We start from the raw sequence: 27819 nt of genomic DNA on the forward strand, positions 1-27819 counted from the left end.
CTCGAAGTAGCAAGGAAGAGAAGAGAACCACAGAACTGAAGAGAATGTCGAACTGTACTATCCAGTCGACCAGTCCTTTATTTATAGATGAATATAGTACAAGGTACAAGAAATTACTGGGATGCCCCTGATTAGTGATGGGACACCCAAATGACTTAAATCATTAAACAGGATTAGGCCCATTAACACAAGCCCAGTTACAAGATAAGTTAAACATAAGAATGGGCTAATAAGAACTCTTATCAGCCGAACATCACTCTAACATTCTAACACTCCCCCTCAAGCTAAGCATGAATATCAATCATGTTTACCTTGCCAAGTATGTCCCTGAACTTCGTTGATGCCAGCCCTTTAATTAATACATCTGCAATCTGCATCTCTGATGGAGTATAAGGCACACAAAGTTCTCCTGAAATAATTCTCTCTCTGACAAAGTGTCGATCAATTTCAATATGTTTTGTCCTGTCATGCTGCACAGGATTGTTGGCAATGTTGATAGCAGCTTTATTATCACAATACAGCTTGAGAGGACCCTCAGTCTTGATACCAAGCTCATTAAGGAGAGTCCTGAGCCATAAGAGTTCAGCAACCCCGTGTGCCATAGCCCGGTATTCTGCTTCTGCACTTGATCTAGCCACAACATTCTGCTTCTTACTACGCCATGTGACTAGGTTTCCTCCCAAGAATGTACAGTAACCTGAGGTTGATTTTCTGCCTCCAACGGACCCAACCCAATCAGCATCAGTGTAGGCTTCAATTTCAAGTCTGTTGTTTTTTCTGAATAGAATTCCTTTCCCTGGGCAAGTCTTCAAGTATCTGAGGATTCTTTCCACTGCTCTCATATGAGAGGTCTTTGGTGAGTGCATGAATTGACTGACAACATGCACTGCATAGGCAATGTCTGGCCGAGTAAGGGATAAGTATATCAGTTTTCCTACCAACTTTTGGTACCTTTCCTTATCACAGTATTCCTCACCCATTGATTCTTGTAATCCATGGCTTGGTTCTATTGGAGTGTCTGCTGGTCTGCACCCCATCATGCCTGTTTCCTCTAGGAGATTTAGCACATACTTTCTTTGACATATGTAGATTCCTTCTCTTGATCTAGCAACTTCAATTCCAAGAAAGTATCTCAGATTTCCCAGGTCTTTGATCTCAAATTCTGAAGCTAAGAACTCCTTCAGCCTCTTCATCTCTTTCACATCATTTCCAGTAATCACCATATCATCCACATACACAATGAGTGCTGTAAGTTTGTCATCCTGTCTCCTTGTAAACAATGTATGATCTGCACTGCTCTGAGTGTACCCTACTTTCTTCATGGCCAAACAAAGTCTCTCAAACCATGCCCGGGGAGATTGCTTCAAATCATATAATGCTTTCCTTAGTTTACATACCTTCTTTCCAACATCATATCCAGGTGGGGGTTCCATGAATACCTCTTCATGAAGATCACCATTTAGGAAGGCATTCTTCACATCTATCTGATGAAGTTCCCAAGAGAATTTTGCTGCTAGTGATAGTAGAACCCTGATTGTGTTGAGCTTTGCTACTAGGGCAAAGGTTTCCTTGTAGTCAATTCCTTCCTTTTGTGTAAATCCCTTTGCCACAAGTCTGGCCTTGTACCTCTCAATTGACCCATCTTCCCTGTGCTTTACTGTGAATACCCACTTGCACCCAATAGTGCCTTTCCCTTCTGGCAGGTCCACCAATTCCCATGTCCTTGCTTTCATTAGGGCTTTCATCTCCTCATTCATGGCTTCTTTCCACCTTGGATCAGATGTCGCCTCTGAATACCTGGAAGGGACACATACAGAGGAAAGAACAGACACAAAGGAATGATAGGCAAGGGATAAGTGTGAATAAGAAACATAATCGGCTATGGGATGCCGAGTGGTACAAGAATGAACAGGCTTACGGAGAGCAATAGGAAGATCCAAATCTGAATTGAGTGAATCAGAATTACCTTGGATTGTAGAGACAGATTGATCTGAGTTCAGCTGGTTGCAATCATGAGGTTGAGGGGCCTTCTTCCTTCTACTGTATGTAAGTATCTCTTTCTCTTGTTTACTGGAACCTTTAGAAGCATCAGTCAAATCTGGAGAAGCAACTGGCACAGTGGAAGTCTCACTAGGTTGACCCGGAATGTTACAGCTAGTAGTAGTGGAAGGTGATGAAATGGGAACAAAAAAGAATGGATAATGAGAATCCTCTTCCAACCCACTACTCTCCCCCTGAAGAGGATTCTGAGAAGACTGGAAATAGGGTTGAGACTCAAAAAAGACTACATCCCTAGTGACATTTTTTCTTGGAGACAGGATCATAACACTTATACCCCTTCTGCGTAGGAGAGTACCCCAAAAGTATTCCCTTTGTAGCCTTAGGATCCAACTTGGTCTTCTTTGGATATTTCACATGTATGAAGCATGTACAACCAAAAACCCACGGGGGAAGAGGAAATTCTGGAAGAGTGGGACACAAAACAGAGAAAGGGGTCTTCATACCCAGTACCTTAGATGGCATCCGATTTATTAGGTATGATGCAGTGAGAACAGCTTGAGACCAATATTGCTTGGGCACATTGTGCTAGAAAAGAAGGGCTCGAGCTGTCTCCAATAGATGCCTGTTCTTGCGCTCAGCAACCCCATTTTGCTGAGGGGTGTAAGCACATGATGATTGATGTAACATGTCTGCATCTTCCATGAATGAGTTCAGGGATCTTTCAAAGTATTCAGCTGCATTGTCTGAACGAAATTGCTTGATCTTTTTATCAAATTGTGTTTCAACCATCTTGCAAAACATCATAGTTATCTGGGGAACTTCTTCACGTCCTTTCAACAGATAAATCCAAGTGCACCGAGAATAATGGTCAATAAAACTGATAAAGTAACGGAAGCCATCAATGGAAACAATGGGTGAAGGACCCCAAACATCAGAATGAACCAAATCAAAAGGGGCTTGAATTTCATTACTAGAAATTGGATACATTGATCTACATTGTTTTGACATTTGACACACATCACAATTTAAACTCTGACTCGGAATGCCCTTACATAATTCGGGAAACAACATTGCTAAGGAAGAAAAGGACAAATGACCTAGCCTAGCATGCCACAAGTGCAGCCTAGCTATTGACTCCACACTTTCTGGACTAGTAGTAGAAGCTTGCAAGGCTGAGCTGACATCTTCATCAAAATAGTAGAGGCCCCCATACTCATGACCACTCCCAATCGTTCTCCTCGTCAATCTGTCTTGGAAGACACAATGAGAAGGAAAGAAAGTTATACTGCAGTTCAAGTTTTTTGTAAGCTTTGAAACAGACAACAGATTTGAGGTAAGACTAGGAACATGTAGGGCTGATTTAAGAGAGAGATCCTTGCTTAGGTCAACCACCCCCTTTCCAGAGATGGTGGAGAGGGACCCATCAGCTACTCTCATCTTATCCTAGCCAGACAACAAATGATATGTGGAGAATAAGGAGGACATATGTGTCATATGGTCAGTGGCTCCGGAATCAATCACCCAAGAGGTAGAATTAATGGAACTAGATGCACTAAATGCAGAGGTTGTACCTGATTTGGCAAGAGAGGTGGAAGCTAAAGAATTGTTCTTCAGACGGGCTAATGCCCGACTGAGAACCTCTACCTCACTAGCTGTGAAGCCCAAAGTACTTGGTCCAGAGGAGTCGGCAGCCTGCCTTGCGGTGGAAGATGACACTGTCTGAATACTCTGTGAGTTGTCACTACTGTTGTTGGTGGCAAGATTCCCACTTGTTGTGTGGCCCTTATGTTGCCTTTTGTCCTTTCTCAGAGCAACTGGCTTCAGATGAGGGTACAGGACCCAACATTTCTCCTTTGTGTGTTTCTCACCACCACAATGTGTACACTTGAGGGACTTCTTGTCTGAAAATCTATTCCCCTTAGTGGAGACTAAGGCTGAATGTTCTCCAGGTAGTTCTGTTGACTGTGTCTGGGAGTCAACTTGCATCTCCTTTCTCCTTACTTCTTCATTCCTCACCAGGTAGTAGAAATGGTGAAGCTCAGGTAATTCATCTCTCCCTAGAATCTGTGACCTTATACCTTCATATACAGGGTCAAGACCCGCCAGAAACTTGAAGGCTTTGCCCTCCTCAATCTGCTTATCATGCCTCCCCTTATCATTAGCATTTTCCCAATCCAAAATCAAATGGTGGTCAAGCTCTTCCCAGAGGCCTTCCAGTGTTGCAAAGTAGGTTGCCACGGACATGTCTCCTTGCCTTAGGGCTGCAATGTCTTGGTTCAGCCTGTAGATTCTAGCATTGTTCTTTTTCTGGCCATATGTCTTAGATACTTTCTCCCAAATTTTAGCAGCTGTGGGGAAGTGATGAACAGTTCTGGCCACCCTAGGAGTCATAGAGGCCAGCAACCAAGACATGACTGTGGCATTTTCCTTGCGCCACACGGTGTATTCAGGACTGCCAATTTCTGGTTGTTTCTTGTCTCCATCCAAATAGCCTGTGAGCTCACGAGAGGTAATGAACAACATTGCTGAGACAGACCACTCTCTGAAGTTATACTCATCTAGCAGCACACTTGTAATCTGCAAGCTGTGCAGATTAGGGTTTTCCAGGTTTGAGGACCTTGTAACAGGTCTGTTATCTCTAGAGGAAACTTCACCGGATAGTGAGGACATCCTGACTTCAATCCAAGAGTTGTTCACAGTGCTGTAGGTGGTTCTGTTTAGGACTGGCCGAAGTGGTCACAGTGTTCACAGTGCTGCTAGAAGTGTTCACAGTTCGGGTACTGTGCAGTGCTGTTTAGGACTGGTCGAAGTAACTAAACCAGTTCACAGTGCTAGTAACTGAAGTTACTTCAGTTAGGGCTTGATCTAGGCGTGATTTTAGGCCATGTAGTAGGGTTCGGTTGGTTATCTCGGTCTACTCGTTACTCTGGGGTCGGTGCAGTGCAGTAACCGAAGTTCACAAAGTAGGACTGATAACCGACCTGAAGAGAATCTGTAACTGAAGTTACCACAGTCCTGCCCAAGTCTTGCTGGGGCACGAAGCTGCAACTGTAGAGAAGGCTAAGTCTTTACCACTTGTTCTGTGCAAGTCTTGCTGGAGCACGAAGCTGCAACTGTAGAGGAAGCTCTCCCCCTTTCGGCTAGTGCTAGGACTGCTGAAATCAGTCCTCAACTAGGTCTGTCCTATACAGACCTCTCTTAGTAGCCCAATAGCTACTATTTGCTGGAGATAATCTAGTAGGACATCTACTTCTGGGTCTTACTTCCCTTGAGTCCTACAACCAAGAGAAACCCTAGGTTCGAACTTGCTTTACTCTCTTACACTCCTAGGTCTTCACTGCAGCAACCCAGAAAAGGAAGAGAGAAGATGAAAAGACAGCAAGAGAAAAGAGTGCGCCTGCTGAAACCAGGAAGGAGCTAATGCTCTGATACCATGTAATCTGAAGAGCTATACTCGAAGTAGCAAGGAAGAGAAGAGAACCACAGAACTGAAGAGAATGTCGAATTGTACTATCCAGTCGACCAGTCCTTTATTTATAGATGAATATAGTACAAGGTACAAGAAATTACTGGGATGCCCCTGATTAGTGATGGGACACCCAGATGACTTAAATCATTAAACAGGATTAGGCCCATTAACACAAGCCCAGTTACAAAAGTTAAACATAAGAATGGGCTAATACGAACTCTTATCAGCCGAACATCACTCTAACATTCTAACATACCCAATTGACATGACTCACAATCTAATGATGAAAGATGACTCAAGGAAGGAACCAGTAACTTCAAGGCCTTGAGAGAAGGATGACCAAGTTTGCAGTGCCATTGAAGAGGAGTAAGAGATGACTGAAAAGCTATTGGAGGACCACCACCATCAAGGTAATATGATCCACCTGCTTCATGCCCTCCACCAATCTTCCTCCCCGTCTTGAGATCCTGAAACACACAAGAAGAAGGGTAGAAGGTTACATAACAATTAAGAGACTTGGTTAATTTGCTGACAGACATAAGGTTAAAAGGAAACTTAGGAACATATAAAATAGATGATAAAGGCAAGGAGGAGAGATTAACATCACCAACACCACAGATAGGAGATGTAGAACCATTAACAAGTGTAACTGTTTGAGGTGTGGAGTGGGAAAGGGAAGAAAATACATCATGAGTCCCAGACATATGGTCCGAGGCCCCGGAGTCAATGATCTAGTGTGAGTCTTTGGAAGCTAAGCAAGCCATACCTGAATGGGCAAGTGTAGCGGTGTTCTGCTGAGATGTTTGAATGAATTGCTCATATACTTCACGTGGTACACTCACCATTTCCTTCTCAGAAGCACAAGTAGATGTGGAGAGGATTGGGTCAGTTTGCTGACTTTCAGTAATTGTGTCACTACCCTTAGTCCTAGCATGGTTAGCCCAAGTGTTGGGTGCACTACGCAAATCATAGCAGAATTAACTGTGTGCCCCTCTAAACCACAATGTGTACACTTTCTCTGAGTATTACTCCTTCCTCTTCCCGGACCTCCCCCTGAGTCTCGGCCTCCAGTCCGACCACTAGCTCTGCTAAACATGTGACCACCACAGTTGCTTGGGAGTCCACTCCTGACACCACCACTTCTACTTCCACGACCACCCCCTTTAGTCACTACCAAACCAGATCTGTCAGAGAGAGAAGAATATTCTCCCGACTCAATAGATGTCCTCTTAAGACGAGCAAAGACTTCTTCAAGTGAGGGAAGAGCAGATCCTCCCAATATTTGTGCTCTAACAGGCTCATACTCAGCCTTCAACCCCACAAGAAACCTTGTCACATCAAGCTACTCACGTTGCTGTTGTTGGATCTGAACATCTGATGTTAGAGGATGATACACATTAAGCTCATTACGAATGTTCCTCAAACTTTCATAGTACTCTTCTAAGCTTTGACTCCCTTGCTTCAAATTGAAATACTCTTGGTACAACTGATACACCCTAGTTGTATTGTCTTGTCCAGAGTATAACTTCTTAGCATGATCCCAGATTTCCTTAGTTGTATCTAGGAACATGAAATTCACACTAATCTTTGGTTCCATGCTGTTCCAGAGCCATGTCATTATCTATGCATCTACTTGTTCCCAATCATTGAACCCATGGGAATCAGAGGGAGGTTTCTCCTCTCTTACATGTTTTACCTTTCTCTTGGCCTTCAGGAACACCTCCATAGATTTTGCCCATGGTACATAATTCTCACCATTCAACTTGATGGATGTCATTTGAACACTTAAATAGTCTGGAGAAAGCATGACACTTGTTTTGTTATCATCCCCATTTTCAAATGAAGCCATCTTAATTATTTCACCTTCAAATATACAACACAACCTCACACTCTTTCACAAAACTTATCTCACTTATAACACCACCAGTTCCAGCTTCTTTAAATACACATTACACACCACACACTAAGGCTGAAATCACTCAGTCTTCACATCAAACACCTGGGCTGCACACTGCAGAACCATTCACCACCAGCACACTAAGACTGAAATCACTCAGTTCTCACATCAAACACTTGGGCTGCACACTGTAGAACTGATTACACACAAGGTATAGGAGATCACTTTTAAATATTTTGAAACATAGATACACCAATCACCACGACACAACCACCACCAATCTACTGCTGCTGTGAACTTCAGCAGTCGACAACTCTTCTTTCAACATACATACGAAGAGAAATGCAGAGGAACACGACTGAGATGCATATTAGTCACACTGAGCACCACCACAACCAACTTTTGAAATAAAAGGAAACATTCGCAGTTCCTTACTTGGACAAACAACAGTAGTGTTCATACCTGTCCACATTCAGCCCTCTTCGATACTGAATAGAGGGTTTAGTATACCACTACAACGACCACCACAGCAACGACCGGAGGCATCCTCACCTCCAGGCCCACAAAACGACAGCTCCTTTTCAGCCCCTTATCGAACCTCCACTCAGGTCAGTCGAAAAGGAAGAAGATGACTGTGAAAGTTGGCGGCGAACCCAGAAAGAGAACAGTAGCAAGAAAGAAATGAGGATACGAACTTACAGCTCTGATACCATGTTAGTAAACCCTAGCAGATTCTAGGTTGAAGTAGAGAAGAAGAAAGAAAAGAGAAAGAAGAAGAAGAAGAAAGGTTCAGCCAGACTAGAAGAGAATCAAAAATCACTCTTCCTTAGCTGACCCACTTGTATTTATTCAAAAACATAGAGTTACGGGAAAGACTATTTTCTCCCTCATAGAAGATGGGACACATAACTTAAACTCAGATACAATAGACCTTTCACTCTCAAGAAGATAATCCAGAATGACCAAAATACCCCTGACTCGAGCATTCTAACATTGTCAAAGAACTAACAGACAATAGGTTGGTATGAAGTCTAGGGACATGTAAAACAAAAGACAGACTTATATCATTGGTCACTCTAACTGTCCCCTTCCTAGCAATGGGCATATGTGAACCATCTGCTGTAGAGACTCTGTCTCTACCAGAGCACAACTGATAGGAGCTGAAAATGGTAGGGGCATTAGTCATATGCTCAGATACTCCTGAGTCTATAATCTAGGGAGGTCCCTCCTTACCTGAAGTGGATGCAAGATTTGCAGTTGCATATGAACTACCTGTATATGCAAAGGAAGTGGTGTAGTTGGCTCTTGCATTTTGTTGTCCATCTGGAAGGCTAGAGCTGGGTGAATGTTTCTTACTCATAAGCTGTCCAAACCTCTCCATTTCTGTTCTCACTGCTGCTACTGCAATGGATTCCCAATCAGTTTGGGAGAGAGGGGCCGAAGAGTCTCCTGTAGTGGCTACATTTGCATTTCCCTTCTTGTTTCTTATCCGACCAGGCATAAGATTTGAATAAAGCTTCCAACAAGTGTCCCTGGTATGCTTAGGCTTCTTGCAATAATCACACACCAAGTCCTTCTTATCTTCCTTTCTAGTCTCACTACTCCCCTTGTCTCCATTCGGCTTAGGTTTTGTTGTACCAACCATAGCCGACTGGTCAATCCCAGGCTGTCTCAACATTACATTCCTCCTACTCTCCTCTCCAGAGACAAAAGCATAGGCCTGAGAGAGTGTCACATCCTTCCTAGAAAGAATATGTTGCCTAGCAATGTCAAATTCAGGGTTCAGCCCTGCCAAGAACTCAAAAACTCTATTCCTCTCTACCAGTTTGTGATAAGTTTCTGCATCATTTACACTTTCCGATACCACAGTTTCTAAGTGATCTATTTCCTTCCATAGGGTTTTCAGCATGGAGAAATACACAAGAGGTTTTTCTCCTTGTTTCATACTTATCACTTGATTTCTTAACTGATAGGCTCTGGCTTCATTTTGCTTCTGAGAGTAGGTTTTAGTCACTCCATCCCAAATCTCCTTAGTAGTATTAGCGCATAGGAATTTTTTTGCAATATGAGGCAACATAGAATTACATAGCCAGGACATTACCATGTATTTCTCTTGCACCATCGGGAAGAGTCTGAATCAAGTTTCTTCTCCTCCCCACTAAGATACCCTAATTTTCCACGGGCACCAATAGCCATCTTAACTGATTGTGCCCACTCCAAATAATTTGTACCATCAAGTTTTACTGTAGTAATGATCTCATACCAAAAAATATCACTAATACCTCCAACACCCAGTCCCACAGTAACAGTAGATTTCATCCCGGTATTCCAACTCTCCATCTTACTTCAAATAGTTCAACAGTAAGGAAAAAATAGATTGGAGACCTTCAAAAAATAATTTAATATCACACACACAGAAACCAACCCTTCCAGAAGAAGAAAACCCTAGCTGGATGGAAATCTCTCTCCTCCCCATGCCTTCCAACAGAGAGAAAAGTGAACCGATCACTCCGAGAGGCCTAGAAAATTCCAGAAACCAAACCGCCCTCTTCAGAAAATCAAAAGAAAACTAACAATACCTAGGCGCCCAAGATCATATCAAAAACAAAGAGTCCAACTTTTCTGGGACTCTTCCCGGTACTCCAGTTCTTCCTGATTTTGATGCCGAACCATAGATCACCTTCCTGATGTCTAGATCCCACCAAAAACTCTAAGAACTACGCAATCTATAGCAGATCGATCAGCCCTTTACTACTTCATGCAATCGGCTGATCTAGGGCTGCATGAGAATGCTTCAAGAAACCCTAGCCGATGCTCTGGTACCAAGTAGGAATCTGCTGAATTAAAAAAAAAAAGAAAATGAAATAAAGTAGTTTCTTGAAGAGAGGAGGAGAGAAGGAGAAGAAGAGAATAAGAGAAGTTGAAAAGAAAAGAGAGAAATAATCTGGCTGCCCCCTTCACTTATTATTTATACTAAAATAATAGAACAGTACAAAGACAACTATGCACTTATAGGGCGGCAAAACATAAAACAGCATATATAACACTCAAAAAACATAATAAAATTTGAACTCACATAACTACAGTGGTCCCCACCTCTTATCTAACAACTAACATAAAACATCTACTCAGAAAAAACATCATAAAACTAATTAATCTTCAACAAGAAAAAAGGTACAACTGAAGGTGATGAGATATTACCAAGAAAGACAGAAAGGTATAAGAAGATAGAAATACAATAATAAGAAAGACTTTAACTCTAGACCAACTCAAGGAGATTCCAAAAACCAGCACCAAGATCTTCTTTTGAAACCTCCTCAAACTTTGGATGAATGAGAACCCAATCCATGATTCTTTTCCCACAAAGAAGAGTGATATGGTCTCTTGAGTGTGAATTGTTTTCAAAGATTCTCTTATTTCTTTCTTTCAATTAGATGTGATAGGCCCTCAATTACCCATTCAGGCCCATGCCAAGAGACCCAGGCCCAAGACACTCAACGACCAGGCCCTGCACGAGAGAAGCACCTGATCACCCATGTGCAACCTCCATTGAGATTCGTTTACATAAGGAGGCCACGTCCCTCCAGTTAGTTATCAGTCGCAGTCGAATCCATGTGCAGGAGAGACTGAGGGGAGAGTATAAATAATTGTAAACCCCATCTATTCGACAAGTAAGAAAAACCCTACTATTCTCCTCCCTTCTTTTTCCTCTTCCCCTTCCTCCTTTCTCTTCTTCCTCTTCCCCTTCTTCCTTTCTCTTCTTCCTCTCTTCTTCTACTCTGTTTCAGGAGGGTGAGCTCCCTTGAACCAGCTCAGAGTTTCAGAATTCAAAGCGGGTTTATCAGTTGGTATCAAAGCCTAGCACCGATGACTAACACAAGATCAACTGCAGTAGATGAACGGGTCGGTCATATTGAAGTGGAAGTTCACTGAACCACATGACAAGGGAACTGGAAGCTAAAGGATCCAATAACAGCGTGGGAAGACGCGATGGGATCTCCCCAGGCAAGGTGACGAAAATCATCTTTCCAGTTTACTCAGGTGATGATCCGGTACCCTGGATTCATCGAGCTGAACGTTATTTTGAATACCATGAGACCCTGGCGCATCAACGAGTGCCTATTGCCTCTATCCACCTAGATGGGGAGGCCATTATGTGGTATCAATGGTACCGGAAAACCCACCCCTAGACTACTTGGATGGACTTCACCTAATCCTTACGTGTGAGGTTTGGACCATCTGGGTACGAAAACTTTGATGAATCACTGTCCCAGGTCAATCAAACTGGTAGCGTACAAGAATATCAGACTGAGTTCAAGAGGTTAGCTACCCATGTGCATGGTTGACCTGAAACTGCTCTGGTTGGCTGCTTTATTGGAGGATTACGGGAAGACATAAGGATTGAAGTGAAATCACTTCAACCTTCAACCCTTATTGCTGCTATCGGATTAGCTAAACTCCAAGAAGGCAGGCTTAACCGATTAAGGAAGTCCACTAGACCTGTTGGACCCACGACTGGACCTCTGTTATGAAACCCACCCAATCTAGGGGACTCCACCCCAGGACCATTACTTCCCACCCCTGACACTAAACCCGAAATTCCAGTACCCAAGAACCCCAGAACCATGATTGTACCCTACAAGAAGTTAACCTGGACCGAGATGCAGGCCCGTCGTGAGAAGGGGCTATATTACAACTGTGATGAAAAATTTGCCTTGTGGCATCGGTGCAAGACCCCGCACATCTACCTATTGCAAGTTGAAGAAGAGGATGCCGAAAGTTGGACGCATCAAAGCGGGTCCATCTATGAAAGTTGAATATTATGTGATTTCCTTTCAAGCACTTTCAGGATGCTAGACCCCACGTACCATGAGGGTTGACGGGTGGATTAAGGCCCAAAAGGTGGTTGTACTAATTGACAGTGGAAGTTCCCTAAATTTCATCACCCCTGGGTTGACTCGGAGACTCAGATTGGATGTGGAACCCATAGCTCCCTTTGCTGTCAATGTGGCAGTGGGCAAGGGATCAAGTGTGAAGGAAGGTGCATATCTGTCAGGTTCCACAGTGGATTGCCTGTGATTCTGGTGATTGTGAACCGCTTGAGCAAATATGCTCATTTTTTAGCGTTACCACAACCATATACAGCTTCCACAGTGGCTCAGGCCTATGTTAAGGAGGTAGCCAAATTACATGGCACCCCAAATTCCATCTTGAATGACAGGGACCCCCTCTTCATGAGCAAATTTTGGGATTCTTATTTCTCAGCTCAAGGGGTACACATGCTTCACACAACCAGCTACCACCCCCAGACTGGTGGGCAGTCCGAGGTGATCAACCTGTGCCTCGAAACGTTGCATTGCTTCATTGGGGAGAAGCCCAAACAGTGGGCCTACTAGCTGTCGTGGGCAGAATATTGGTATAACACCACATATCAGGCTTCAGCAGGAACCACTCTGTTTAAGATAGTATATGGGAGAGAACCTCCAGCGGTGCTGCCATATGAAAAGGGGACTTCTACAGTGGTTGAGGTAGAAAACCAGCTGTTGAACAGAGATGAGATATTGAGATCCCTTAAGTTGCATTTGCAGAGAGCACAACAGCGCATGAAGTTGGCTTATGACCGCAATCACTGGGAGCTTGAATTTGCAGTTGGGGATTGGGTCTATTTGAAGCTCCAGCCTTATCGGCAAGCTTCAGTAGCTCAGCAAGTTTGGCAGAAGTTAGCCCCCCAAGTATTTTGGTCCATTCATGGTGATTGAACGAGTGGGACAGGTGGCTTACAAATTGGAGCTCCTTCTTCCTCGAAATTACACCTGGTTTTCCATGTTAGTATGCTGAAACCTTGCCTAAATCCTACAACAAAGGTCAGCCCAACCCTTCCTCAATTCACAGAAGACGAGGACATACTGATTGAACTACAACAAATCAGAAATATAAGGTGGGTCAAGATAGGCAAGAAGTTACACAAGCAGGCCTTAGTCATGTGGAAAAACGTGCCACCAGAAGATGCCACTTGGGAGGACTATGACAAACTACAAGATCAGTACCCCCACATCAACCTTGAGGACAAGGTGTTTCTTGAAGAGGGTGGGACTGATAGGCCCTCAACTACCCATTTGGGCCCATGCCAGGAGACCCAGGCCCAAGACACTCAGCGACCAGACCCTGCACGAGAGAAGCACCTGATCACCCATGTGCAACCTCCACTGAGGTTCATTTATGTGAGGAGGCCACGTCCCTCCAGTTAGTTATCAGTTGCAACCGAATCCATGTGCAGGAGAGATTGAGGGAAGAGTATAAATAATTGTAAACCCCATCTATTCGGCAAGTAAGAAAAACCCTACTATGCTCCTCCCTTCTTCTTCCTCTTCTCCTTCCTTTCTCTTCTTCCTTCTCTTCTTCTACTCTGTTTCAGGAGGGTAAGCTCCCTCAAACCAGCTCAGAGTTTTAGAATTCAAAGCGGGTCTATCATTCTCCTATTTCTTTCTTTCCATTAGATGTGGTCCAGTCCAATAACAGAAGAAGAAGAAGAAGAAGATGGAGAAGAAGGGAGAAAGGAGTTCAATAATCTGCTCTCACCCCTCACTAATTCTTTTATTAATTTTCATTAACTAGGTTAATTACAAGTCTGCCCTTAAGTGGGCAGCCAGCTAAGCAAGAACTTTAAAAGAACTTATAAAAGAGGTTAACAGGCCCATAAAGAAAGTGAAGAAGAAGCTGAAAGATTTCAGCAAGAGAGAAAGAAAGAGAAGAAGTAGAAGAGAATGGGAGGAAGCCAAAAAGAATAGATTCTGGCTGCCCCCTTCCTCTGATTTATATACTTCACAAAAAAGAATGAACAAGTACAATAATACCCTTAGTAAGTCGGCTACTAGTAAGTAGCTGAAAAGACATAACTTAAACTATCATAAGCTGATGGACCCAAGGCCCAGTAACTTCCTAGCTAAATAAAGTAAATAAAATAAAACAAAGCTGGGCCTAATAACTTAACATCGGCCCAAACTCAACAAATGCAGATGATAAGTGTTGTTGGAAGGGTTGGATGCTGAGACAGTGGTTTCCAAGTGATTCAGTAACCTCCCTTACTTTTCAAACTCTGCTTTTACTGCTGCCAGCTGCTCCATAGCTGATTTTTCTTCACTTTCCCTATTCCCTCCTTCAAGCACTGTAGCAACATTAACATTCTTAGGCTTTCCAGTCTGACCATTCTTCCTAAAATTACTGTTATTGTTGTTATTCCAAAACCTGTCCAGGAGAAGATCTGGATGAAGTTTCTAACAGGTGTCCTTAGTATGTATTGGTTTCTTGCAGTATTCACATATCACTTCTTTTTTCTCAATCGGACCCTTTGGCTTTATTCCAACATGTGCAAAGTGTTCTGTAGGTGGACCTTGTAGCTATACATGTCGCCTGCTCTCGTCACTACTTACCATAGCATATGCCTGAGCAAGAGTGACCTCATCCTTGGCCAAAATATTCTGCCTAGTAATGTCAAACTCGAGGTTGAGTCCTATAATAAATTCAAACACCCTATTTCATTCCATGAATTTTCTAAATGTCTCTACTTCCTTGGTGCTCTCCCATACCACCGTTTCCATAACATCAATCTCCTGTCATAGTGACTTCAACATTGAGTAGTAGACAGCTACACTCTTCTCCCCTTGTTTCAGATTTTTCACATCATTCTTCAGCTTGTAGGCCCTTGCAACATTCAATTTCTAAGAGTACATTTCTGTAACACAATCCCAAATCTCCTTAGCTGAAGCCATCCAAAGATAATGTTGACTTATGTGAGGCTGCATAGGATTGACTAACCATTCGATCACTATGTAGTTCTCCTGCATCCACTTCTCATATGTAGGTACAATCTTTGCTGGTTTCTCCTTACTGCCCGTGAGAAACCCCAATTTACCTCTACTACAGACAAATCTTTATAGATTGTGCCCAGGCCAAATAATTTGTTCCATCCAGTTTGATTGTAGTCATCACTCTTGTCAAAAGGGAATCTACTAGACCAACCCCTGACATCGGGATCTACTTCATCTCACTTCCAAATTTCTCTATTAACCAAACGAAAATCAAAAAACAAGGTTTTCAATCTTTATAGACCTAACTGAGGTCAATTCAACACCTAAAGGTCCCAAAACTAGGGTTTTACTACACCCGGCTTCTGGGGAGAAAGAGAGAAGAACTAGCCACTCCTACCAGAGCTTCCCAAACCTCTTCCAATTGCAATCGCCCACTTCTGGAGATCAAAAGGAGCCCTCCAAGCCTTGAGTGCCATGCCCAAACAGTTTCTTGGCAATCTACAGCCAGATTTTGACTCACCAAACCCTCATTAATTCTTTTATTAATCCTCATTAACTAGGTTAATTAAAAGTCTGCCCTTAAGTGGGCGGCCAGCTAAGCAAGAACTTTAAAAGAACTTATAAAAGAGATAAACAGGCCCATTTAACATACAAAACAAATAACATACTACTTAAACATAAAAACAGATACTAGGGCCCATTCAGCTCAGTCTCTTTACACCATTCTTCCCAGAAAACAGCAAAAGGAATGCAACTCCAAGCAATCTTTGATTTGATATTTCCTCTCATAGTTGGAAACCTAGTCAATATAACTCCTTTTCCGAATTAGACTCCATCCAACTAGATTTGAAGAGCCCAAAGAAAGAAACCCCAGATGAATTTAGAGTAGGGGCAACCAATAAACAAGTGATAGACATTATCCTTTGCATTCTCACATAAATAGCACCTACTAGCCAAATGAAAGCCTCTACTTTCAATATGCTTTAAGGTCATAATGCTATCCAATGCCACTATCCAAGCAAAAGCTTCCACCCTTTGAGGAATGGGATTTCCCCAAATCCCCTTTACCTCAGAATTTCCTCCATCATTCCTTGGAGTTATAGCATAATCATAATTGTCAGAATCTTATATTTATGATACCATTGATAATTCATGATACCAATGCATGTTAATTGCAATATTTTCAACCTTTGGTCAGAACAGTTGGACCTGCCATCCCGCCAGATTTTGGATCCATTTCACCCCCAAACTGACTTGGTAATGACCAAGTTACCCAACCAATTAAACTGCTGAACCATATGACCTGGTTAGTGAATCATAGATTAGACATTTATTTTCCTTTCCTTTTGTTAAAAAATGATTAACATAAAATATTAGATGCATGCCCACATGGAGACTGCTGAGAGGATTCTTAGGTATCTCAAGAAGTATCTAGGGCTTGGTTTGTGTAGAGAAGATGGGCCGAATGGCCCATAGGTTGTTTATTCTTCTTGTTATTTTGGGCTCATCCTGTCAATATTAAGTTCTTTGTAAATTCTTGCCCAACTAAGGGCCTCCTTGTAATTATTCAAATATATCTAATTAAACAGTGTTAGGGGGCTGAGAGAGGTGTGTTCGAAATCCTCTTCTCAAACCCTCATTGCAGAACACTCAACTCTCCTCTCTTCAGTTTCAACATGGTATCAGAGCGTATTTGAACTTGAATATCCTAGGGCTGGAGGCTTAGTCACGTACTGCCTGATTCTTGGAGGTCATTGGACGAGCCCAAGACTAGAATCTCTTGGAGAAGGGGTTCGGTGACCAGGAAGAATCAGAAAAGAAGAAAAAAAAGGGGGGGAAGGGGAACATCTCGGTTCTGTTTTGAAGCTCGACTATGTTTGGATTGTTGAAGCTCGAACAGTAAGTTGTGCTCAGTTTTCTGGTTCTGTTTTTGAAGCTCGACTGTGTTTGGACTGTTGAAGCTTGAACTGTAAGTTGTGCTCAGTTTTTTGGTTCTATTTTGTATTACCTTCGACTGTGTTTGGACTGTTGAAGTGTCCGAAAATCCTAGCTGTTCTGTACTACCTTCAACTGCATTAAATCTAGTTTAACCCATAAATTTCTGGGTTGTTTTTCTCTTCTTCTTGGACTGTTAAAACCTGCCGAAACATTCTTGTAACAAGGTTGTGTATTGTTACTCTTGTTTGGCTGTTTTAGGGGGCTATACGAACTATTTTTGGGGTCTTTTCTCTTCCTTGACAGTGGGGTTGTCTCTATTGCCCACACTGTGTTTGTGAAAAGGCCTATTCAGCAATACCGATTGGTACTTACTCTTCTTGGCTGAGTGTACAACTTTGAAAAGGTACTTCGGCTGAGTGCACAGTGCCTAGGAGTTTCTAATTACTTCTTGAAGCCTGAACTCAGTGTATTGTCTTCTTGTGGTCTGCTGAACTCAGTGTGTTGCCTCCTTGTGGTCGGCTGAACTCAGTTATTGCTTGTCCTTATTCAGTATACTTGTAGAAGTCATCTGAAATCATATTTGGAGTGTTTACATGATGTACTCCTCAGAGTTTGAAAACAAAAGTGGTGCTGAATATGGACTGGTTCAGGGGACTCCAAGTGATTCCTTATTGACTATGACCACAATTAAACTAGATGGAACTAATTATCTGGCATGGTCACAATCAGTAAAGATTCATGTATGTAGTAGAGGAAAGTGGAGGTTCATTTCCGGGAGTAAGAAGGCTCCCCCAGAAGATGATCCATCCTACGAGAAGTGGATGCAAGAAAATTACACTGTCATTGGGTGGCTTGTGAACTCAATGCAACCACAAATCAGTCAACACTACCTATGGATGAATTCAGCAAAAGAAATTTGGGACAGTGTTGCAGAAACCTATTCCCCAAAACTCAATGTGGCCTGGGCATATAAATTGAGAAGTGATGTAAAGAATTTAAGGCAAGGAGAGAAACCTCTTGCTGTATATTTCTCAACCCTAAAATACCTATGGCAAGAGATTGACCTAATAGAAGCTGTAACTTGGGACACCACCAATGATGCAGAGACCTACAGGAAATTGGCTGAAAGGAACAGGGTTTTTGAGTTCTTAACTGGACTAAACCCATAATATGATATCACAAAACAGAATATTCTTTCCAAGGAGTGTGTCTCTTTGTCACAAGCTTATGCATTGGTGAGTAGTGAAGAGAGCAGAAGGGTTGTCCAGGTTCAAGGGGCTGATATTAATGATCACTTTGCCAATATGGGGATTAAACCTAAAGGGAATGTTGGAACTTCTAGTGGCACAGGAAAGAAAGAAGTTATGTGTGAGTACTGCAAGAAGCCGAAGCACACCAAAGACAAGTGTTGGAAGTTACATCCTAATCTTGTTCCCATTCGGTTTCAGAAAAAATATGATAGTAAAAGATCAGGAAGTGCAAATGTAGCTGCCGGGCCAGATAGTGAAGAGATGTTTGCTTCTGCACAGTTGGCAGCCATGAGAGCAGAATATGAAAAGTTTGGGAAGATGATCAGTCAGCTAAGTGATGTGACCTCTCCTTCCGACCCTTCAGGAAATTCTACTACAGCATTTGCTCATTCAGGTATAAGGGCTTCTGCTAATCATGCTACCTCTTCAGGTAATCTCAAGATCCCTTGGATTATTGACTCAGGTGCTTCTAACCATATGACCAATTTGTCTACCTTGTTTGTTTCATATGACTTACTTCCTGGACGTGATAAAATCACTTTAGCTGATGGTTCACTTGCCCCTATCTCTGGTAAGGGAACCATCAAGGCTACGGATTCCTTGTACCTACCTTGTACCCTTCATGTACCTAAACTAAATACAAATTTGTTGTCTATGAGCAGTTTAACCAAGTCACTAAACTGTTGTGTAACCTTTTTTCTTCCTACTGTGTTTTTCAGGATCTGGAGTCTCAGAAGGTGATTGGGAGTGGCCATGAAGCGAACGGAATATACCTACTTGATACTCCGGGACAATGCACTAATCATCTTGGGAATGCTGCTCTTGGATCTGTCTCTTCAGAGTCTGTTAGTCGGATTATGTTGTGTCATTGTCGTTTCGGTCATCTGTCTTTTTCCGCCTTGAGTCATCTATTCCCTGAAATGTTTAAGGGAATTAGTCTGTCCAGTCTTCATTGTGAGTCTTGTGAATTGTCAAGGCATTGTAGAAGCAAGTATCCTTTGAGCAATAAAAGATCTTCTGTTCCTTTTAATATTGTGCATTCTGATGTGTGAGGACCTTACCACTTACCCTCCTTGGGTGGCTACAAATATTTTATCCTGTTTATTGATGATTTTTCACGGTTCACTTGGATATTCCTGATGAAATCCGGTGATGAAGTTCCAAGACTTGTAAAACAATTCCATGAATTTGTTCTAACCCAATTTGATACCAGGATTAAAATCTTCATATCGGACAATGCAAAAGAATACCTTGAGAAAAACCTATCCTGCTATCTTTATGGCATGGGGGTTATTCATCAAAGCTCATGTGCTAGGACCCCATAACAGAATGGGGTTACTGAGAGGAAAAACAGGCATATTGTTGAGGTTGCAAGAAGTATCTTATTTGCTTCACATGTTCCTACCAGGTTTTGGGGTGATGCTATACTTACTGCTACCTATCTTATAAACCGCATGCCATCCAGGGTTTTGGGATTTAAGCCTCCCTTCACTCTTCTTCATCCGGACAAAGACCTTTTTTCTGTTCCTATTCGTGTCTTTGGCTGCACCTGTTATGTACATGTTCCAAGTGTCCAAAGGCATAAGTTTGAACCCAAAGCTCAAAAGTGTATCTTCCTTGGTTATTCCCCTACACAGAAGGGTTATTGTTGTTTTGATCCAAAGTCTGGCAATCGGTATGTCTCAATGGATGTCACCTTTGATGAGTTTTCCCCTTTTTATGGTTCCTCTCCAAAAGGACATTGTCCACAGGGGGAGGATTTGACACAGGTGTTTGCTATTCCTCTTCCTGTCCCTGTTGAGTCCCTTGATGTGTCTGCCTCTCCTTCAAATGAATCAAGGGTGGATCAGTCGTTCCATTCTCCTTGTCCCAATACTCTACCTCCTCGTCCTATCCTCAATCCCAAGGTGTATCAAAGGCAAAGATCCAGAAATGTGCAGGTTGTTTCTCCTACAACACATGAGCCTCATACACTTCCAGTCACAGAAGAGACAGCAGGTACTGGTTCAGCACCTTTGGATTCATCCTCCCCTGACTTTGATATTCCCATTACTGTTAGAAAAGGAAAACGGAAGTGCACTGCACACTGCATTTCCAAGCACCTTTCTTACAGTTTGCTTTCACCTTCATACTTTGCCTATCTCTCTTCTGTTGCTTCTCATCCTATTCCCAGGTCTGTGTCAGAAGCTCTTAAGATTCCAGAATGGAGGGATGCTATGAAATCTGAAACCGATGCCCTACACAAGAATGACACATGGGAAGTGGTGGATTTGCCTGAAGGGAAGGATCCTGTTGGTTGCAAGTGGGTCTTTACTATCAAATACAGAGCTGATGGCACCATTGAAAAGTACAAGGCCAGGCTGGTTGCAAAAGGCTATACACAGACATATGGGATTGATTATTTAGAGACTTTTGCACCTGTTGCCAAGATGACATCTGTGAGGGTTCTTCTATCTTTAGCTACTCACTTTGACTGGCCCCTTTATCAATTGTATGTGAAGAATGCATTTCTGAATGGTCAATTACATGAGGAGGTTTACATGTCTCTTCCTCCAGGGATGTATGGAACTAATATGAAAGGGAAGGTATGCAGGTTGAAGAAAACTCTTTATGGACTAAAACAGTTCCCTAGAGCATGGTTTGAGAGATTTAGAACAGCACTTGTTAACTTTGGTTATGTGCAAACACAGTCCGATCATACTCTTTTTGTGAAGAGGAGTGGACCTCTGGCAGTATACCTCATTGTGTATGTAGATGATATTGTAGTGACGGGCAATGATGCCTCATGAATTCATGATCTAAAATCTTTTCTCCATACAAAGTTTGAGATTAAAAATTTGGAGGAATTGAGATACTTTCTTGGCATAGAAGTGGCTCGATCCAAGGATGGGATTCTTATCTCCCAAAGGAAGTATGTTCTTGACTTGCTCTCTGAAACTAGAAAGATGGGTGCTAGACCAGTTGCTACTCCTATTGATATGAGTCATAAACTCTCAACTTCAGAAGGGACATTGTTAGAAGACAAAGGAATCTTTCAGAGACTTCTTGGGAAACTTTTGTACCTATGCATGACTCGGCCAGATATTGCATATGCAGTCAGTTGCATTAGCCAATTCATGCATGCTCCTCGAGACACTCATTTGGCAGCTGCAGAGAGAATCCTATGTTATTTGAAGGGCTCCCCAGGAAAGGGTTTACACCGATGCTGACTGGGCCGGGAACATTAATGACAGATCTACCTCTGGGTATTGTAGCTTGGTAGCTGGTAATGTTGTTTCTTGGAGAAGCAAGAAACAATCGGTTGTTGCTCGGTCTTCTGTTGGAGTAGAATACAGGGCCATGGCACATGGGGTTTCTGAATTATTATGGCTAAAATCTTTGATGGAAGAACTTAGAGTTGAATATGACAAGCCAATGATGTTGTATTGTGATAATCAGGCTGCCATCAACATTGCTCACAACTCAGTGTAACATGATAGAACCAAGCATATTGAAGTTGATCGACACTTCATTAGGGAAAGGGTCTCTTCGGGTGAAGTGTGTCTTCCTTTCATCACATTTGAAGGACAGTTGGCATATTTTCTTACCAAAGGCATTCCCAAGGCAAAACTTCAGCATGATACCAGCAAGCTTGGCATGACTGACATCTATGCTCAGCTTGAGGGGGAGTGTAGAGAAGATGGGCCGAATGGCCCATAGGTTGTTTATTCTTCTTGTTATTTTGGGCCCATCCTGTCAATATTATGTTCTTTGTAAATTCTTGCCCAACTAAGGGCCTCCTTGTAATTATTCAAATATATCTAATAAAACAGTGTTAGGGGGCTGAGAGAGGTGTGTTCGAAATCCTCTTCTCAAACCCTCATTGCAGAACACTCAACTCTCCTCTCTTCAGTTTCAACAGTTTGTTATTCCAAAAGCATGGGCATTTAAAGGTGGAAGTTTATATAGATGTTGATTGGGCTGGATGATAGAAAATCTACCAGTGGATATTGCACTCTCGTGTGAGGAAATTGTGTCACATAGAGGAGTAAGAAACAAAGTGTGGTATCTAGATCCAATGCGGAAGAAGAATACAAAGTTGTCCCATGGTATTATTGAAATGTTGTGGATAAAAAAAAAAGAAAAGAAAAAATAACTGTTAGATGAATTGGGATTTGTTATTGATAGCCCTATGCCATTGTACTGTGACAACAAGGCAGCTATCAACATTGCTTCCAATCCAGTTTTTCATGATAGGACCAAGCACATTGACGTGGACAAACACTTTATCAGGGAGAAAATCATGAGTGGAAAAGTATGCACTCCTTATGTTAGTTCTAAAGAGCAAGTTACAGATATCTTCACAAAGGGCCATCATCACCTGTGACACAATGACTTGTATGACAAGTTCGCATGATTGATATCTATGCCCCAACTGGAGGGGGAGTGTTAATTGTATTTGTACTTAGGCCGCAAGGGCTTTTTGATCTTTGTACATCTTTTTTAATTTTTTAGTTGGGTCTCCCTAATATAAATAAAAGTGTTGGCACCACCAACCTAATCTTTTTGACTCTAAATCTTTCTTCCTCTCTTCTCTCTGTTTTCCTCTCTCTTCTCTCTTCCCTCTAATTTTCTAACACATTCTACTAAGAAAACAATGGCAATGTAGTGTCATGGAGAAGTTAGAAATAATTTGTTGTAGCTCGATCTAGTGCAGAAGCTGAATATAGAGCAATTTCCTATGGTGTATCAAAATTGCTATGGTTGAAGGGTTTGTTGATAGAGATTGGGATACAAACAGGAGTTCCAATGCGGATATACTGTGATAATCAAGTTTCCATAAATATTGCACATAATCCTATTCAACATGACCACACAAAACTTATTGAAGTGGGCAGATACTTCATTAAAGAGAGAATTGCCAATGGAGAGATTTGCTTGCCTTTTGTCAGCCAGAAGATCAACTAGCTGATTGCTTAACCAAGGGGGTTTCCAAACCAAAACATGACAACAATCTTAGCAAGCTAGGCATGATAGATATCTATGCTCATCTTGAGAGGGAGTGTTGAGAATATGTTTTGTTTGTAAGGGCTTATTTGTCTTTTTCATCTATTTGTATTTGGGCACCTATAGCTAAGGGCACATATGTATTTTGGCCACCTAGTATAAATTCTTCTTTGTGGGAGTGAACAGTAACACACCCCATATATACGAACATTTCTTCTTCTCTTCATCTTCTTCCACTTAGCTCAAGTTTTACTTCTCAGTCCATTTGCAGCCCTATCTTTCCATGGGTCCACTACCTATAGATTGTTGTTTTTCCTAATGTGTTGCGCCCTGGCATTATTTGTTATGATGTATATGGTGGACTCGAATCAAGTCCCATCTATGTCCAACAGGATTTGGACCCGATCCGAAATCCCTAACTCCGACCGGGTTTGGATTTGGATGGTACCTATATGTAGAGAACATTGATGTGGGCCCCACAGCTGTGGGCCCATTCTGTCCGTAGGGTAAAATGTATCTAGTCACAGCTGTGGTCATTTTGCTATTCTGTTATTCCTAGCTTCAGTTTTATATTGTTTGTTATTTGTTAGCAGTTATGATGTAAACACCAAGGGCAGATATGTCCTTTCATGTAACTAGCATAACATATATATATTAACTTAAAGTGGCGGCGGCAGAATATTGACATTCTGTTCTTCTCCTCAAAATCTGTGTTCTACTGCTCTTTCACCACTCTTTCTTCTACTTCTTCACTTTCTCTTCTCATCGAACCTGAAATCTCTTAGTGTTCAAGACTGAATAGCAGTCCTGAAAACCTACACTATACAAACTGAACCCGACTACATCCCTAATTCCAGGTGTTTTTATTAAACTGAGCTATCATATTGCTTCCTTGCCCACCACACAGTTCTTATCACTTGGAATTGTAAACGTTTACTGTCTGTTTGAGTTCTTCTCAGGTATATAGAGTAGAAAAATTGCCAGAGCATTGTTTACTTCATTTATATTGCTTCCTAATTTTCTATTTCTTTGTTGAACAGAGCTCGTCAACATGATAAAAGAGTGAACAGAAGAAGATCAGAAGTAGAGAATCCACTTCTTGATGGTCTTCTTGTCCAAGAGTGAGTAATGAACAAACATTGTTGTCCTACCTTTCTTGAGGCTTAATTCTTTCAAACTACCTCCATACTAACTTTCCTAGGTTTAGCAGTCATTTTATGTGCATTGTGTGCTCCTCCTTAACACAAAGGGGCTTATAAACTGTACCTATCTAATTCTTGCATTTTATTAATTTAGATATAGATATAATAGTCAAATAGGTCTTAAGGAACTAGGCACAAAAATGTTGTTTTAAGGTCTGTTGTTTTGCTATTTGTTCATGGAGACACCTAGAGCGAGTTTTTTTCCCCTTCTTTGGGGAAGGAGGTGAGGGGGTTTTACTGTATCATTTTTTATTGTATCAATACTCTCCACAATTTATCATTATTTTCTTATTAGAAAGTTTGACTATTTGAAATTTTGTAGCATTTCCTCCACTCCCATGGATATCCCATTAATCCAGGTCTATAATATTTGGAAGCTTGTGTTTATCAGGATTTGAATGCTTTACCATATCCCTTGTATTCCTTACAATTATGTTTGACTATTATGGAATTCATGCTGTAGAAGCCTCTGAAAATGCCAGCTTAAGTCTTGACTCACAGGCTTGTTGCAGGATCCATGTATCTTTCTGCCAGTAAGTTGGTAAGAGTTGTAATTAGAGCTTCACTTCATTTAGGATATCACATTTCTCATGCATGTTCATCTTCACTCCTTGAAAGGTCCTGAGCATTTCAACGATGGACATGTAATCAGGTTGAATGTCAGCCTGAAAAGAAAATTTCAAGCCGTAATACAATGCTGGTTATGTGTCCATCAGTGGGGCACTTGAAAGTATACTTGTGTCCATTCAAGGAGCTAATTTCTTTGCTTTCTTGTGCCACATAGTGTCCTTTTTCTGTTTCTTGTTGACTGTAAACGATCTTAGAAATTTTCATATCCAAGAATTGGTTAAATTATTTAGGAAAAGTAAACAATTGGAAATCAGTTCATAGTTACCGAATCAGTCAATGTATCTAATATAGGAATTGTTTCTTATTTCCTGCTTTTGATTAAATAATAAGAAAACCTAAGGTGATGTTTGGGTCTGCAGTGTTACATTCCCATTTATAATCCACATCAATGCCAAGGTTCTAAGTATCAAAGACGCAAAGAGTATTGGAAAGACAACTTTAAGAGACATAAGGATACATTTTGGAATAACATTGATTCAGTGGAAAAATTAAGATACGCATGAAATATAAGGGGACTTAGTTTGACACCATAAATACATTGATGAAACCAAATATAAGGCTCAAATAATTATATATAAAGTATAAACAAAAATATATATTGTAAAAGTTTATATGGAGTATTAACCATCAGAATACACAGAAAATTAGAAAATAGTAGGATTAAAATATGCATGTATATTTGTATAGATAAGGAAAGGCCATCATCTTTAACAAGTCGGTATCATACAGCATAAATGTAAAGGCCATCATCTTTGATGTTAGTAACCAGGGTTATATTCCTGCAAATAATGTGATTTTCTTTTAGGAAAATTACCTAAGTATAACCTGAGGTATCTGACAAATATTAAAACATACCCTGTGGTTTCTGAAATTACTTAAATATGCCATGTCAAAACATACTACTGTTATGATTGATGTAATTGGTTAAAGGACAAAAATGCCCTTCACAAAGTATTGATAAGAGGAGTTCTTAATGTTAGTAAGAGAGAGCTCATAATACTTGAAATTTGTTAGTGACCAGTTAGTTTGGTCCCCCAGTTTTTGAAGGAATCTTAATGATTGGAAAGTGGATGCACTTCAAAATGTTTTAGGGATCTTGCAGTAGGTTCATGTTATTCTCAGCTCTTGTGACACTAGATTGTGGACTTGTGAAAAGAGTGGACTGTTCACTATAAAATCTTGTTATGCAGCCATTTCTCGTGGTGTTAAAGTGGCCTGCTCCTGGATTTAGAAGAGTCATGTTCCTCTGAAATTTCTGTTCCTCTTATTGTTTGCGGCAAAGGGAAAAGTCCGAACAGTGGACATTCTACTTAGGCGAGGCTTGAACTTTGAAGGCACCTGTAGCTTGTGTGGACAAGCTCCTGATTCTGTGAATCATTTGTTGATTCACTGTCCGTTTACCTTTCAGGTGTGATGCCATTCTTCTGGGCTCTTTCATATCCAGTCTGTCTTACCCTTCTCTGTAGCTGATCTGGAGGTGTGGTGCCATTTTTTTCCGGCTCTTTCTTATCTAGTGTGTTAAAGTGACGTCACCTAACAAGGTATATTAAAGTAATCTCAGAAACCACAGGATATGTTTTAGTATTTGTCAGATGCATCAGGGCACATTTAAATCATTTTTCCTTTCTTTTAATAGAAGAGTATTTGAGTTTAAATTAAGAGACTTGAAAGTGTGAGTTAATGAGGTGGTAGTTTTTATTAGGGTTAATAAGTTATTTAATGGGAGTAGAGTGAGTTGATGAGTGATTGAGTTATTTGGATTAAAACAGATGGATATATTGGGTTGGTATCAGGTTTGCATTAAGAGTTCTAGGGGTGGGGTAGGAGTGAATGAGGGAGGAATGTTATGGTTTAATTCCCTGGTGTGGATGTTTGGTTTGTTCTGCTGCTTAGGGAGCAGTTCATTATTGTGGGTGATTGTTGCATACTGTCTTTGGTGGTTTCCTTGGGTTGTGTCTTGTGGTTTTCTTTTCTTTTTCCTTTTTGTGTATTTTTTTTATAGGCCCTTTATAGATGCTGGTCTTTGGTCTCTCTGGAAGGTGGCTTGGTTTTTTGACTGGGCAGATTCCGTGTGTATTCTTCTATTTAGATGCCCCAAGCTAACCACGTCTGGTATTTTGAATCAATCAGCCATGATAAAAGAAATATTAAGGAGGATGTTGCCCATAGAATTAGAGCTAGGGCTATCAGTGGAGTCTGAAATTTCGGGATCCAATCCAATTATTTTGGATTTCGTTTTTTTTTTACATAATAAGTAGATCATATTCAGATTTTAAAAGTTGTGGCTGTTTAAGAATCAGATTGGATACAGGATCTAACCATATTCAATTATTTTAAGAGCTAAATTCCAATTACATACATGCACGCATACACAAGATAGTGATTAATCTTTTCTTTATTTTTAAAGATTGTGAAAACTCATATTAAATATGAAATCTGATAGGATTCGAATCTAATTCAAGACCCCCATATTTAATGCATTTCATATCAGTAGTTAGGGTGTCTTGGCATAGGATGTCTCCTGTAGGTTTTTGCCATGGATTTGATGGTTAGGGTTTGTGGTTCTCCATCTGGCTTCCGTGGTGAGGGTTTATATTTCTCGCTCTCTTGGTGTTCTGATGTTCAGTGGTTAGGGTTT

General features: G+C 41.3%; 1 protein-coding gene across 6 annotated transcripts in view; it reads left to right on the forward strand.

Moving 5' to 3' along the window:
- Positions 1 to 26801, forward strand: part of LOC148861857 (chloride channel protein CLC-d-like) — a 100313-nt gene extending 73512 nt beyond the window's left edge. Inside the window, exons 23-25 of one of the 6 annotated variants that reach the window (XM_088940853.1) lie at positions 24390 to 24470; positions 25053 to 25092; positions 26372 to 26546. In XM_088940853.1, the coding sequence (XP_088796979.1) occupies positions 24390 to 24470; positions 25053 to 25092; positions 26372 to 26431 (181 nt within the window). In that variant the 3' untranslated portion in view covers positions 26432 to 26546. The other 5 variants (XM_088940855.1, XM_088940854.1, XM_088940856.1 and 2 more) reach the window with 5 other exon arrangements.
- Positions 26802 to 27819: the final 1018 nt, after the last annotated feature.

The sequence above is a fragment of the Nelumbo lutea genome, chromosome 4, assembly GCF_056320005.1.
Source record: "Nelumbo lutea isolate HS-2025 chromosome 4, American lotus-T2T, whole genome shotgun sequence".
Classification (NCBI taxonomy): Eukaryota; Viridiplantae; Streptophyta; class Magnoliopsida; order Proteales; family Nelumbonaceae; genus Nelumbo; species Nelumbo lutea.